This window comes from Microtus ochrogaster, unplaced genomic scaffold (genome assembly GCF_000317375.1).
Source record: "Microtus ochrogaster isolate Prairie Vole_2 unplaced genomic scaffold, MicOch1.0 UNK17, whole genome shotgun sequence".
Lineage (NCBI taxonomy): Eukaryota > Metazoa > Chordata > Mammalia > Rodentia > Cricetidae > Microtus > Microtus ochrogaster.
In genome coordinates, this window is record NW_004949115.1 from 4,358,092 (window position 1) to 4,373,542 (window position 15,451).

At 34.1% G+C, this 15,451-nt stretch overlaps 1 protein-coding gene across 1 annotated transcript in view; it reads right to left on the reverse strand.

Moving 5' to 3' along the window:
* The window catches only part of Il1rapl2 (interleukin 1 receptor accessory protein like 2), a 1,262,572-nt gene that overhangs the window by 298,282 nt on the left and 948,839 nt on the right, over nt 1-15,451 (reverse strand). Inside the window, exon 6 of the mRNA XM_005367372.3 lies at nt 11,515-11,589. Coding sequence (XP_005367429.1) covers nt 11,515-11,589 — 75 coding nt within the window. The remainder of the gene's footprint in view (nt 1-11,514; nt 11,590-15,451) is intronic.

The following is a 15,451-nucleotide window of genomic DNA, read 5'->3' on the forward strand; positions in this document are numbered from 1 at the left end:
GTCTGTCTGTCTGTCTGTCTGTCTGTCTGTCTACCTGTCTACCTGTCTACCTGTCTATCTACCATCTATCTATCTATCTATCTATCTATCTATCTATCTATCTATCTATCTATCTATCTATTTTGCTTTGTTGCTTTGGTTAAGACTTCATGTACCAACTTGGTTTAGGAGAAATATCAAACTCTGAGGATCCTTACTCCATTTCTTGTTCATCATATAGGAAAAGCTTACAGTTTTTCAACATTCAGTATATAATTTTCACTGAGTTTTTCATATATGACCTTTATTCTGTTCAAGTAATTTCTTTCCATTTCTAATTTGCTCCATATGTTTTTATCATGAAAGGTTGTTGAGATTTTTCAAAAGCTTCACCCACAGCTATTAAGATGCTTATGTGATTTTCATATGGTGAACCATCTGTACATTCCAGGGTAAATCCAACTTGGTCATGGTGCATAATCCTTTTAACATGCAATTGAGTTCAGGTTGCTGGCATTTTATTGAAGATTTCTGCATTTATATTCTTCAAGAATATTGATTAGCTTTAGTTTTCTAGTAATGTCTTTGTCTGGTTTTGCTAGTTGGGTAATGTTGGTCTAGTAGAATGTGTTTGGAAGTGCCTCAATTTAAATGTTCTAAAAATATTGAGAATTGCAAATAATTCTGTAAATGTAAGGTAGGCTTATCCAGTATATATATTCCATGTGCGCCTGGAATCTTCTTTGTTGTGAAACTCTTTATTCCTTATCCAGTAGTCACATTCATTATTATTTGTTCAAACTTTCTTTTTCTTTATGATTTAGCTTCCTTGATTTATGATTCTAGGAACTTACCCATGACCTTGAAATTATTCAAGTCATTGTCTATATGATTTTAATACCATAGAAGTAACAAAATATTGTGTCATCAGTTATTTCTGTGCTTTTATTTATGATTTTATTTATTTGAGTCTATTCCTCCATACTTAGAATTTAATCCAGGGATGCAAGCTTTGCATTCTAGGCAAGTTATACACCTGACATACAGCAATAATGTCGCCTTCCTCTGAAACAGTTTTGTCAATATCTTAATAATGAAGTAGTACCTAGTTTTAGTGATTTTTTTTCTATTTTATTTTTATTCTCTATTTTTATTATTCCCCTTCTTCCTCTTCTTCCTCCTTTGCTGAATTTGGGCATTTAAGCTTAATTTCTTATTTATAAGTATAAAGCTAAATTAAAGATAGATTGTTACTTTGAAATATTGACTCATGTTTAAAGGGGTTACTAACAACTATAAACTTTTTTGTCAGTGTATTAACTGCATGAGGGGCTTTCATTATATTTCAATACATGCACATAATGTATTTAGTCATATTAACCAATTCTATTAAATTGTGTTAGTCCTTCTTGCCCTTCTCCTGTTTTACTAATAGTCCCCAGTTGTCTTTCACGTGCTCCAGCCCCTGATTTTATATATGACATAAAACATGCAATACTTGTTTTTATGGGACTTTTTTATTTAACACAAAACTAAAATGCTTAGTATTATATTTGTTGGATCTCGTAGGTTTTTAATGCTACATTTTCATCTCTTTTTGTCTCAAGATATTATCTCCTCTCTTTACCTTTTGATTCCTTGTTTAACCTACTCGTTGTCCAACAACATTCTTTAGTTTCCCCATATGAATTTTATCTTTTCTTCAAATATTTCAATTTCTACTTTTATTCCATAATGGAAGGAAAAGCTACTTAGTTTAATTTGAGCTTTCTTAAATGTGTAAATACTTGTCTTAGGACATAGCACATGATAAAACCTGGGATATGTTTCAGATGTATTTTTAAAAAAAGACTCTGGATGGTATTTCAATATTGTGAAGAAAGCTTGTTTTTTGCTTTTCTGAGCTACTTTGGTTATAGCATTAAGTTCTATTAGTATGTGTGCATGTCTGTGTGTGTGTGTATGTATGAGAGGGAGGGAGAGAAGCAGTAAGAGACAGAAAGCATGAGACAGAAAGTGATATTTGGAGGGTAGAATTATCACTACGATTATTTTTAATTCTTTCCCATGTAATTTATATGTGCTCATTTATTTATATCCAGCTTATAGAGGCTTGTTTGATTAGTTTGATTAGGTCATATGCTGTTTGCTATGTTTCAAACATTGTGTTGGAGTGTGTGTTTACACACTCGATCTGAAGAAAGTTCTACATTACCCAGTCTAATTAGAAATTCTTGAGGTCTTTCAAGAAATTGAAAGCATCCAGTGGTTTTTTTGTGCGTTATCTGGGCTTATATTGATCACTTTTCAGTTATAGAACTTTTCCAGGTTTTATCCAAGAATGCATAATTTATTTATCCTTTTTCTATCAGTCCATAGTGGTATACATCTCCAACCACATAAAAGCTGCTTATTCCACTCACCTTCACCAATGTGAGACAGCAATTAATCTCTTGGGAGTCCTTCAAGCAAAATCAGAATATTAGATGTACAGGAAGTTATATAAGAAAGAGACACTGATAATTATGTTTACAATAAGATATACAACAGGGGAGTTGAAAGAAAAAGGAAGAATTAATTAAAAAAAATGTTATGCGGAGTAGATTACATATACTAAAATAATCCCCTTGAAAAAGACAGCTGGACAATACTGATAGAATTATTTATTGGCATATTTAGACACAATGAAAGGCAGAGTGTTAAGCAGAGACCAGAGCTTCATGGAAAAATGTAAACACAATCTTGCTCTTGGCAAATGAAAACTTCACTCTCACTCAGCTAATTCTGTCTATTATTACAAGGGGGTTGGATCTGCTGTTCTGCACACTATACCTTTCCCTACCGCTATTAGAGCATCACTTGCTGTCATTTGTCTTTCATTTCAAGAGTTCTTTTTCCATCAGAAGGTTATAAAAGCTGAATGCTCAGGACTAAACATGGGGAACAAGAAATAACTAGTTGCATTGAGAACCAGTGTGGAAAGTTTACAAGTGTTTTTTTTTATTTCTATGAACAAAATAAACACTTAAGAGAACAGGTGTTTTTAGGTTAATAAACTACTTGGTTGAAAGGGGAAGTCGACACAGGGAGAACTAAATAAATAATCTTTGTAATACACTCATACACATATACTAGCAGGTTAATAACAAGTCTGAGCTAACACATAGGATCAGGTTAATAGTCAGTGATTTGCTAGTGAAGCAGTTGATCCCTCTTACGTATGTTCAGCTAAACTGCCTGTGGGTATTAGAAAAGACTTTAATCACTGTATATGGCCGTGGTTAATGTTATTTTGTATCCACCCTACTTTACCGAACTATTAATGGAATTAATTAAATGATGTCTGAAACGTCTTTGACTTCCTTGGAGAAAAACACTGTGACTATGAAGTGTTATTGAAATTCACCCTTCCCCTTCTTTGATGCTCTGATTTAGCATGAGTCTCCTTCCTTCTTGAGTGCTTTTATTTTCCCATAATTGAGAAAAGCAGATTTTAAAGCGGGGGTTTGTAACCTGATTCCTTCTCTGGTCTATAACCTCATCCCAAGCCATACTCACATATTTTGTGTAGTGCTAACTCATCATCAGAGTAAGCCTCAAGATACACTATGGTTGACATCTCAACAAGTTAAATGTAATTAAACATCTTGGCTATAAATGGAAAATTGCCATAATAGCAAAGGGTATACTATAAACACATTTGCAACTAATAAAAAAATTTAACAGTCTGATATAGGCCCTCAGTGAGCCAGAACTCTTCTGTTAATGGAAATGAAGTACCTTATAATAATATGCAAAATTTAAATATACATTAGACTTAGTCCCAGGTTATTATCATATTCATAAACTATATCACAGCATATTTGGTGACAATTATCACCCAAATGTGTATTGATATAGTTTTGATATGTTTTGTTGATTGTTAATTATATTACATGTCTTTTAATGTATTTATTGGCTGTCTGTATACCTTTTTGGAGAAATGTCTATAGCTCCTTGTTTACATGATAAAAATGGGCTGTGAGTAATTACAAACTTTTCCAAGCTAGAAAGCAGTTTGTAAGTAATAAGACCAAATTGGCAACTTACAATTTACCCATAGCGCCTATTAATGTTAAACATGTTGTTGTTTCAGTTCCATCATACTGGAAGCATAACTTTGTTCTCTCTCTATTTTTTTCAATAGATTTTGGACAGAAAGGGAGTAACCGTCCTTGTGGAAATCATGTGAGAATCCACTATGATTTGATTCAGTGAGAAGACAAATATCATTGAATGAACAGCATTTTGGCTTTTCACCTTTGAAACCAAAGCTCAAATTCCTTTCCAAGTGGTAAACTAATCCGGAAACTGTAGGGATACCTAAAAAGTGGCTATCAAGTACAAGGCAATAAATCAAAGTTTCCTGTAAGAGTGTATAGTTAAATGATCAGAAACCTATATAACATATTGTCAAAAATCATTTATATAGGGAGAGTAAGCAAGAGACAAAAATAAGTTAAAAGCTAAGAATGTTCTACTACTGTAAAAAAATTGTAATGAATATGTGACCACTGAGGGAAGACATTATTCCCCCAAAGTTTATCTTGTCTATATTTCACAGCAATAGAATCAATTCTTCAGGAGATATTAGTAGTTCTATCTTCTAGGACACTTAATGATTAATGGATGCTTTTCAATGTCTGATATTGGAAAACATAGAGTAATAATTTTTCACTATATATAATTCTACACCGTGAACTAGGGTAAACACATATATTCTCCCTTATACCTTGAGTGGTACATATAATTTTATATAAATACAAATGACCATGCATGACTTTATCTTATACTTTAGCTGCACGTCTAGAAATCTGAAGGAAGTGTCTAGCACATTCACATATGAACTATCCTTAAATGTCCTCGTAGTTGAGATAGAAGAACATCTTTGCATCATTTAGATAATTCCTTAAATATCCTTTATACTTTAAAAACATAGGCATGAAGTAATCACTGCAATTTTTTTGTTCCCTTATAAATAGACTTCTTCAAGACATGACTCAGACATGTCAAGCGTGGTTTACAGATATCTGGTGCTACTAAAGAAGTTCGTGCTTATAATTCAAGCACCCAGGAGGCAGACGTAGGAAGATCATTCTTTCAGGACCACTTTGGACTATTTAGATTTCAGGGCCACCTTGATTTAGATAGTGAGACTCTATCTCAAATACATAGGGGTGGGAATATAACTCCATGGTTAAAAAAATTGTCTAGGGGGCTGGAGAGATGGCTCAGTGGTTAAGAGCATTGCTTGCTCTTCCAAAGGTCCTGAGTTCAATTCCTGGCAACCACATGATGGCTCACAACCATCTGTAATGAGGTCTGGTGCCCTCTTCTGGCCTGTAGATATACACACAGACAGAATATTGTACACATAATAAATAAATATTAAAAAAAATTGTCTAGCATATGTAAGGTTCAAACTTCATCCTCAGATTGCAGTAATCATTATCATCATCACCATCATCATAATAAATATTTTTGTTTTCATCATATACACATCATGCAAATACCAAATTATGACAACATTTAATGAAATAATCATGTATCCCTTTTCATATCAATAATTCTCTCCATGATTTTAGAATAATTAGTTGATCTCCCTTGGTTTGCTTATTCTCTGCAAACTTTAGAAAGAGCTGAATATTTTTAATAATTTTGATAAGCTAAACTGACTCAAATGTGTAATAAATAGATTTTGCCCTCTGGGATATTGTGTGTCTGTGCATGTGTGCATGCAGATGTACTTAGTGTGAGTGAACTCAATTGTCCATGTATGTATATGTAGTAGCCAAAGGTCAGCTTCAGGTATCTTTATCACTCTCCTTATGACTTTTTAAGACAATGTCTTTCACCGAACCTAGGTCTTGCAGGTTAGGTTAGAATGGCAGGCCAATGAACTTCAAAGTATATGACTGTGCATGGCCCCGATTTCCCAAACCAACACTAGGGTTACAGGTAGGTGCTATCACACATGATATTTATGTGGATGCTAGGGATCAGAGTTCAAGTTCTACTCATTGTGTGGCAAACACCTTACCCATTGAGCCACCTATCAGTCACTAGCAGCCTATTTTTAATATTGCTGTATTGATGTAAATAGTGGGTTGAAAAGATTTTACCTTTGGCAACTTTTAATTTTTTCTAATGAATCTAGTGTTTGAGTTGAGATTAGCGATCTATGTAAAGGTGTTGGGCAAACACCTTTAATGTATTAGATTCTGCCACAGGACAGCCACTCTATTTCTCATTTCAGTTTTCGGTGTTCTCACATCACCTCGGAATTCTTCTTATCCATCTGCCTTCTCTACTATGATAGTTTGGTTGTAATTGCCCTTGTAAGCTCATAGAGAGTGACACTATTAGGAGGTGTGGCTCTGTTGGAGTATATATGGCCTTGTTAGAGGAATATGTCACTGTGGTGGTGAGCTTTAAGGTCTCATACATGCCCAATCCATGCCCAGTGGTTCAGCCCACTTCTTGTTGTCTTCTGATCAAGACGTAGCCAGCACCATACCTGCCTGCATACCACCATGATACCCACCATGATGATAATGGGCTGAACCTCTGAAACTGTGAACTACCTCAATTAAATATTTTCCTCTGTAAGAGCTGCCATGGTCATGATGTTTCTTTATAGCAATAGAAATCCTAACTAAAACACCAACTAAACTGAGTACCTCTTCATTCTAGAAAGCTCATTTCATCCAATTCTGTATCTTTTGTTAATATTTTGTTATTAAAAATAGCAATATAAATTGCAATGCAATAGAAATAGTTATTGGGAAAATATTAAGTGCTTTCCTTTTCATCTGTTGAGAAATTTATTAACATTGGTATAGTAAAGGTTTGTTTCTTAAATAAAAAGCTGAATTTACCTTCAGAGAAAGAAAATAAAGAGAAAAGAGGAAAGAATTGGATTTGCCCATTCTTAGTGTATATTATTTTTCTTTTTATATTCTGTGCATTATTCCAGGCAGCTTCAGTTGCATAAGCTTGTTATGTGGGAGCAGTAGTTTTCTGACTACTTTGTTAAGAATGTGTTTATAATCTCACAGTGTATGGTTATTCAGTTAAGATTAATCTTCTCTCAGAATTATAATGTGAACACAATTTAGCAACAACTGAACTGTCATCTCTTTGTCAGCAAAAATGTATGTAAATTTCTAGAACCTTGTGGATGACTAATGGATTACACTATAACAGAAAGAAGTTGAGATTTTTATTTTCCTCTAGAGACACAACAAAATATCTGTACTGATGCCAAATCTATGTCCTAAAGTATTTATTTTTACTGAAAAATGTTGTTAGACTATCTTTAGGGACAGCTAGAACTGAAAACAGATTGTAACCCTCAAGTTCCTTACACCACATTTTCTAAAGCTACCTGGAAATTCATGCTCAATATTTCTGATAAAAATTTCTTTATAGATAATGAGAATGTGAGTGTTCTTCCGGAGGGGAAATGGAATTAAAGATGATCTAGATAACCTAAATTTTGCTCTTTTTAATAACAGTATACCCTTTGCCTAACAAAGTATCTCTATTTTAGTGACCACTGTCAATGATTTGAGTTTCTTGATGACTTTTGTGTCAGAGTCTAAGAATAGTTAGCCTCTGACAAGAAAACAGATGCTAGAACAGCTGGACTGGATGATTCATTTCCAAGAAGGTTTCTTCATTTACATGTCTGATACCTTGGTATTAACTGAATTTTTTCTCTCCACATGATTGATGATGTGCCCATGTGACTTGAGTGAGTTTCATGTAGCTTCATGTAGCATGGTGGTTTTAAAGCTGATCAAAAGACTGGGAGAGAAGTTGTAAGTCTCTCTCAACCTAGCTCCTAGAATCTTAAAACAATATTTATGTCCTACTCTATTAGTTAAGCCTACCCTTGAGACCAACCAAGAGTCTGAAGAGTAACAAAACCCACAATCATATTGTAGGAGTAGCAGAAACAAGTATGTTTTTACCATATTGTTGCCTTGAATTTTAAGAGATTACATTTATCAGACCCTTATTTAAGAAGATGCTTAGGTATTTGGATTTGGCTATTGTATTCCTCGGACACTTATAAACATTTTGATCTAATTTGAGGATATCTGAAGCTTAAAAAATACACTGGATAAATTTTGGAATCTGGTGAAAATGATTTCTAGATGTTTTATTTTTACTAAATTATCAATGTTTGTTATTGAATTTTGAAATCCACCCTGTTTTGTGTGAACATATATTCCAATATACACCAAAGTATCCCTCCAATACTACCATGCTATATTAATTTTTTATATTTCCTCAGACATAAACTGAGGCATCCAATAAACTATTGTCTTTTTCTAATTCTTTTTTCCTATAATGAGGTTTTTTAAATGTGTTTATCATTCTGATTACAGATCTCTCATTAAGGCTCAGAACTTGATATTTACAGTGCTCATAACAATTTCTTTACTACTGAGGAATAAAAGATCTTACAAAATGATTTCTAATTTGAAGAAATGGTTTCAAATAAATAAAACCACTACAAATTACCTAACACTGTATTTGTTAAAATGCAGAAGATCTAGTGACCAATTTTGTTTTACTTTTGCCAAATGATACTTGAACATCTTGTAGAAACATCCTTTTGAGATGAAAAATGGGTACTTCTCCATTTTTCTGTCAAAAAAGGTTTGTTCAGACTGAATAGTTTGACATGATACTTTAGATAAAAACTATAAATATAAATTAGATAATAATAATAATTTTACAGGGTGGTAATATTAGTGGGATGTGTTGTTATGTGTTGGAATATTTGTTCATACAAAGCAAATATATTGTAGATGTTGCAAACAACCCATGCAAGGCTATACTTTGTGAAACTGAGTAGGATTTATCCCTTAAAAAGGCCTGTTTCCTTGTTTTGAGCTAGGTTGAGAGAAACTTACAACTTTTCTATGGAAGTGTACACAGTGGCAGAAAAGAACAAAGGGTCTTCCCACCGTCGTCATAAACAAAATTCATTCCAGTTTTATTTGGCATATTTCTGGAAATTTTGTTTTCTCTGCTTAGCATATAAGTTTTCTTTTTAAAAAAAATCTGTCTTTTACTGCTGAGTAGTATTCTAATATGTATATATTCCATACTTTCTTCATCCATTCTTCTATTGAAGGGCATCTAAGTTGTTTCCAGGTTCTGGCTATTACAAACAATGCTGCTATGAACATAGTTGAGCATATACTTTTGTTGTATGATGGGGCCTCTCTTGGGTATATTCCCAAGAGTGGTGTTGCTGGGTCCAGGGGTAGGTTGATCCCGAATTTCCTGAGGAACCGCCACACTGCTTTCCAGAGTGGTTGGACAAGTTTGCATTCCCACCAGCAATGGATGAGTGTACCCCTTTCTCCACACCCTCTCCAGCAAAGGCTATCATTGGTGTTTTTGATTTTAGCCATTCTGACAGGTGTAAGATGGTATCTTAAAGTTGTCTTGATTTGCATTTCCCTGATCGTTAAGGAAGTTGAGCATGACCTTAAGTGTCTTTTGGCCATTTGAACTTCTGTTGAGAATTCTCTGTTCAGCTCAGTGGCCCATTTTATAATTGGGTTGGTTAGCCTTTTACGGTCTAGTTTCTTGAGTTCTTTATATATTTTGGAGATCAGACCTTTGTCAGTTGCAGGGTTGGTGAAGATCTTCTCCCAGTCAGTGGGTTGCCTTTTTGAGCAAAGAACTCAGGACCGCGAGGGGTACACCCACACACTGAGACAATGGGGATGTTCTTTTGGGAATTCACCAAGGCCAGCTGGCCTGAGTCTGAAAAAGCATGGGATAAAACCGGACTTGCTGAACATAGCGGACAATGAGGACTACTGAGAACTCAAGAACAATGGCAATGGGTTTTTGATCCTACTGCACGTGCTGGCTTTGGGGGGGGGCCTGGGCAGTTTGGATGCTCAACTTACTAAACCTGGATGGAGGTGGGCGGTCCTTGGACTTCCCACAGGTCAGGGAACCCTGATGGCTCTTCAAGCTGATGAGGGAGAGGGACTTGATAGGGGGAGGTAAATGGGAGGCAGTGGCACGGAGGAGGCAGAAATCCTCAATAAATAAATAAATTTAAAAAAAACAAATAAAAAACAAATAAAAACCAAACAAAAAAAGTAAAAAAATCTGTCCACTAGATGTCTCAATGTAAAATAATAATAAAAGTTCATGAATATCTTTATGCAACCCCTGGAAAACCAGAGCACACCGCTGACATATTTGTATCTTAATAGTGTAAGTTAAACTAACTGGGTAGAAAAAAATGTCAGTAAATCTATAGTTTTTCATTTCCTTTAACAAAATATAATGATTTAAAAAATAATATAGGAAAGTTGGAAAAACAATAGTGCTATATTTCAACAACATTTACAAATCATCTACTACCCCCAAAGTCCAATATATTTATTATATCTCATCTTTTGGTTTAAACAGACTTAACATGAGTACTCACATTGTTAGGCAGCATCTAAAAGCTACATTTTAGAATAGTGGACAAGACCTTAGGAACATAACTTTTTCTCTCCTCTTTTTAAATTAGAATAAAATTTTACCAATCCAAGTTTGGTTGGTGAAATCAAAACAAGAGTTAATAATTTCACAAGCAAGTAAAAATATTGTGTATAATTTGTAGGCACCACCATGGTCACAAATTACAAAAGATCATATAGATTCGAAAATTCACTTAGCTATTCCACTCTTTGTTATTAATTGAAAAACTTCAGATTACTATGATCAAACTGAAGATAACAAAAGCTCACAAATATTAAGTAACATATTTTAGATTAAAGGCCACATTTTGGAAAAAACCAAAGTAGGCCTGCCTCTAAGCTTTATTCTTATTGTTCTTTCAAATCATGTGCATTGAAGGAAGGGAACACATACACACACACAAGCACACAAGCTTGACATTTTATGCTCTCGTTTGAAACTGTGAAAAGTGAGTAGTACTCATAAACCAACTTGTTACTTTTCCCGACATCACATGATTCATAAATATTCAGGATCTTGTCCTTAAAATGGGTTTTAAATAACACTGGATTGTGCTGTTGGAAATAATATTATCAAATCATTTTAAAGGCTGCACCAAGCCCTATCTTTTATGAAGTGCTTAGTCTCCAGAAGTTAATGGTCTCCAAATAAAATTTTTTGGCTGACACATGTATGGTAAGTTTTCTGTACCAATCACCGATGCAAGACAACCATGAATCTATCAATCACAGAGTTAAAAAGCTCTGTCGTATAGCACACTTAATACCCAGTGTAACAAATTAGTATTACCATTCCTCCATGCAATACAAACTCATTTCCTTAAACTGCTATTGTACTGAATGCCAGGGTTATAAATGAGCAGAACACAAATTGATTTGCATGTAATAACAGTGGCAATAAACCTTTCCTGGTTCATGCAATTTTCCCCATCTGTTAACAGAGAACAAGTTTAGGATCTATTATTATTCCCAGAAGGAGACTTACCCAGCTGGACATCTATCACACTTGGCTGATTTTCCATGGGGAACAATGGCTTGGGAGGCTTGTCTGTGAGCAAAGCTAAAAGAGAAAATGAAAGAAAGTAATGGAAAAATTGAGATAAATTATAGGGTAAAGATGATTCCATCGTGTATGATATTTAATGTTTATAGACTTGATGGTGTGTAAACATTTATTAGATAGTGTTTGTACTTGGGCTGTTACTCTAGCCATACAATATCCATTTCCCAGTAAATTTAGAGCTCCATTGATTCACTTAAAATAGGATATCCGCACAGCTATATATTCCAACGCATTCAAACAAATGGACTGCTTATTTTGGATGTATATTCCTAAGCTTGTATGTGTCAAGAAATATAGATTGAAAAAATAAAATCATAGAAACATTGAAATTCACATATTTGCTTTGTAGCATTAAATAGTCAAAACGAATTGCAGTAGATTTCCCGTAGCATAAACTTTGCAGGAGTCCAAGTCATCCCCACTTTTGCCCTAATCTTCAGTAATGCAAGCAAGACTGATAGCTCTTTACGGACTGGTTTTAAAAAGTCAGTCTATTTGGATCTCTGTGAGTTCAAGGCCAACCTGGTCTACAGAGCAAGTTCCAGGACAGGCTACAAAGCTACAGAGAAGGGATTTTTAAGTAGGGACTTTGATGTCAATGTAAAACTTAAAGGATAAAATAGAGGACCTTAGTGATGAGAGTTATCAAGAATGATGTATGTACAAAGGACCACCTGATGAGAAGGAGTTGAATGGGCGATGTGAAGAACCAATTGTTCATGGAATAAACAATACAAATTGGAAATGACACTACATAGATAGGGAAGGACTCAATCCTGAAGGGTTTTAAGAAATATACCAATGGATTGGGGCATGATATGGTAGGCTATAACGTCATTAGTGATTCTTGGAGTAAAACAATTACTCAAATGTCAACTGAATCTAATGATGGTGAACATGGCATGTAGAATGTGCTGGAGTGCAAGAAAAGTGAGTGAGAAAATGGTACTAAAGGCGAGGCAGGGTAAAGCAATGAGTAAGACCATGAGTCTGGAAAAACGGGAAAAAAAAAGAAACAAATCTTAAGGATAATCAGAAGAAAACAGCAGAGGAATATGTCATATACACTGTTGTCAGAAAGAGTCTTATCCTATTATTCATATATTGAATTCATTTAAATTACTACTGTTTTCATATCTTGCTTAAACTATATAACTTGATCTTGCCTCTTTAAAATGTTTTATAAGTCCTTTTAATACACAAGAGGCTTAGCTATGGGGTAGGTTACAAAAGATAATAATTAAATCATAATTAATTAACCATTTGGGAAATCTCTGCTGATGTGAAAAGGGTCTATCTCAGCACTGAGCGTTGATTACAGGGGCACTATCTCAGTGTTAAGTATTGATTACAGGATATGTACAGTTATAGAAATAAACGATCATGATGAGAGTCTCAAAAATACTTCTTGATAACCAAAAATACATCACAAATATATGTAGAAAAGATATTTATAACATAAGCTCCATCTTCCTTAAGTGCCCGTGATAGAAAAAAAATGCTAAATGAATTGTTTTCATTTTTCAACAAATCTTCATTGTTAGCCAACAAAATATTCTTACAGAATTTAACATTTTTAATTCAAGCAGACTTGTAAATAATGTATACAGACCTAAATATCTAATATACAATCTTTACAATGTATAATAAATAATCATAATGTATTATACTTTCAGTTGATTTTAATAATACGATCTTTAATTGTTATTTAGAATATAAGAAATAAAAGCTTAAACATCTGAATTCAAAATCCAATCACATATGATGCTCAGATTGACTGCCATAGTTCACTACTGTCAGTAACAACCAAATATTTGAAACAACTTAAATTTCCATTGATAAAACTTTGGCTAAATAAAATTGTGGTAATTTTATATATTTATATCATATATTATAATACATTAGATTGAAAGAATGAGATACATTTGTAAATATGATATAAACATATCTCTACAACACATTGCAAAGAAGCAAGGTCATAAATAATGTATATAGCATGGTACTACTGAATATATAACTGCAAAAGTTTTAAATGCATAAAATTTAGATAAATATGGAATATTCTGTCATAAGGTGTCACTAAGGTGAGGAACTGGGTAGCTAAGGAATAGTGGGCAACAAGGGCAATGCAGAATGGTAGCCTATACAAAAATTCAAGTAACATTATGCAGATTGAGCAGGTATATATTTAGCACTATACATAAACAAATTTTATGTATATAAAACACAATTTAATGAAAAAGAGGCGGTGAATTTTCACTGCCTAGGGGATTAGCCTTCAGCAGTGCAGGGCTCAAAGGTAATCCATGCATGAGCATACTAAAACGTTTTATCTCAGGGGTAAGGGAAAAGATATACACTCTCTTGATGGTTTCCTTCTAATCTTTTCTTTATTCTTCTTTTACCTTCTCTTTATGCTTTATTTTCCTGGCAATTTCCTTCCCTCATTCTTTATGTTTTTCTTCTAACTCTATATTTATTCTTGATGTTTTCCTTCTAACCCCTTCTAACACTATCTTTATTCTTTTCCTTACAGATTATATATTCCAGCAAAATCTTTAGGGCAATATAAAAATTACAATGTGGTTACATTCTATTTTTCAAGTGAATGATTACAATGAGTACAAGTAAAAACATGTTTTCCATATTTTTACATGATTAAACATTTTACATATTACAGGTAAAAAACAAATTATTCCAAGAACTCACGTACATTCATACCCTAGCAACTCGTTATAGATTAACAGTGTAGGCAAGCAAGGTATTCTTTTACTGGCAGGCTGCATTTTTGTAACTACAAAGAAAGGACTAATCACTTTATTACTCATCTTGAAAGGTAATCTTATAAGGAATCTTAAAGGAATCACAAACCTAAACTTTTATATATGAAAAGCAACCAGCTCTACTTTACATCTTTAGGGTGCATACCTCTCAGGAGATTGAAGAGAAATGGATATTATAGAGAATTTAACATCATCTTCGGCCATCAACCAATCCTAGCAAGAAAGGCACATCAGCTAATTGAACTGTGATCCCTGGACCAATCCAGTGGTTTCATGACAGGCAATGAGTCAGCTGAGCAATGATTGCTTTAGAACTTCTCACACATATACACCTTTAACCTCAAAACTCAAGAGAGGGAGAAAATAAAATTGCATCTTCTGTCCAACAATTCACTGTAGGATATTTAAATGTGGACCCTCATTTCATGCTAGAACCATGCGTAGGCCTTGGAATTACCAGAAAGTCCTGAGTATGTTTCATGATAAACTAGCAACTGAGCCATTCATCTGGATCTTGACCACCAGCTCAAAGCCAAACCTTATGGCACCCCCACGTAATGATAGCAATAAGATTAGCTAGAATACATTCTACCATGGGTAGGACAGCTCATTTGTCTGCCCCACAACCATCTTTTAAAAATTTCATATCAAACTCACAATTACGGCTTGGGAAAATAAGATCTGTTGAAATCAATAATCTTGAACAACAGAGTAGACGTTTACAATTTTATCAGAAAACCAATCCTAGACATGAGAGGGAGTAATTTGGGTATAACTAAATGTTGCTTTGTGATTGGAAGAATGGAAACAAGGGATTCCGTTTGATACAGATGTTTCAGACTGATTTCCCTCCGCTGCCCTTCCATCTGTGGCTGCTTATCTGCTTTGTTTAATTATCCTGGAAACAACCTAGATGTCCTTCAATGGAAGAATGGATGAAGAAAGTGTGGAATATATACACATTAGAGTACTACACTGCGGTAAAAAAAAAATGACTTCTTGAATTTTGCATGCAAATGGATGGAAATAGAAAACACTATCCTGAGTGAGGTAACCCAGACCCAAAAAGATGAACA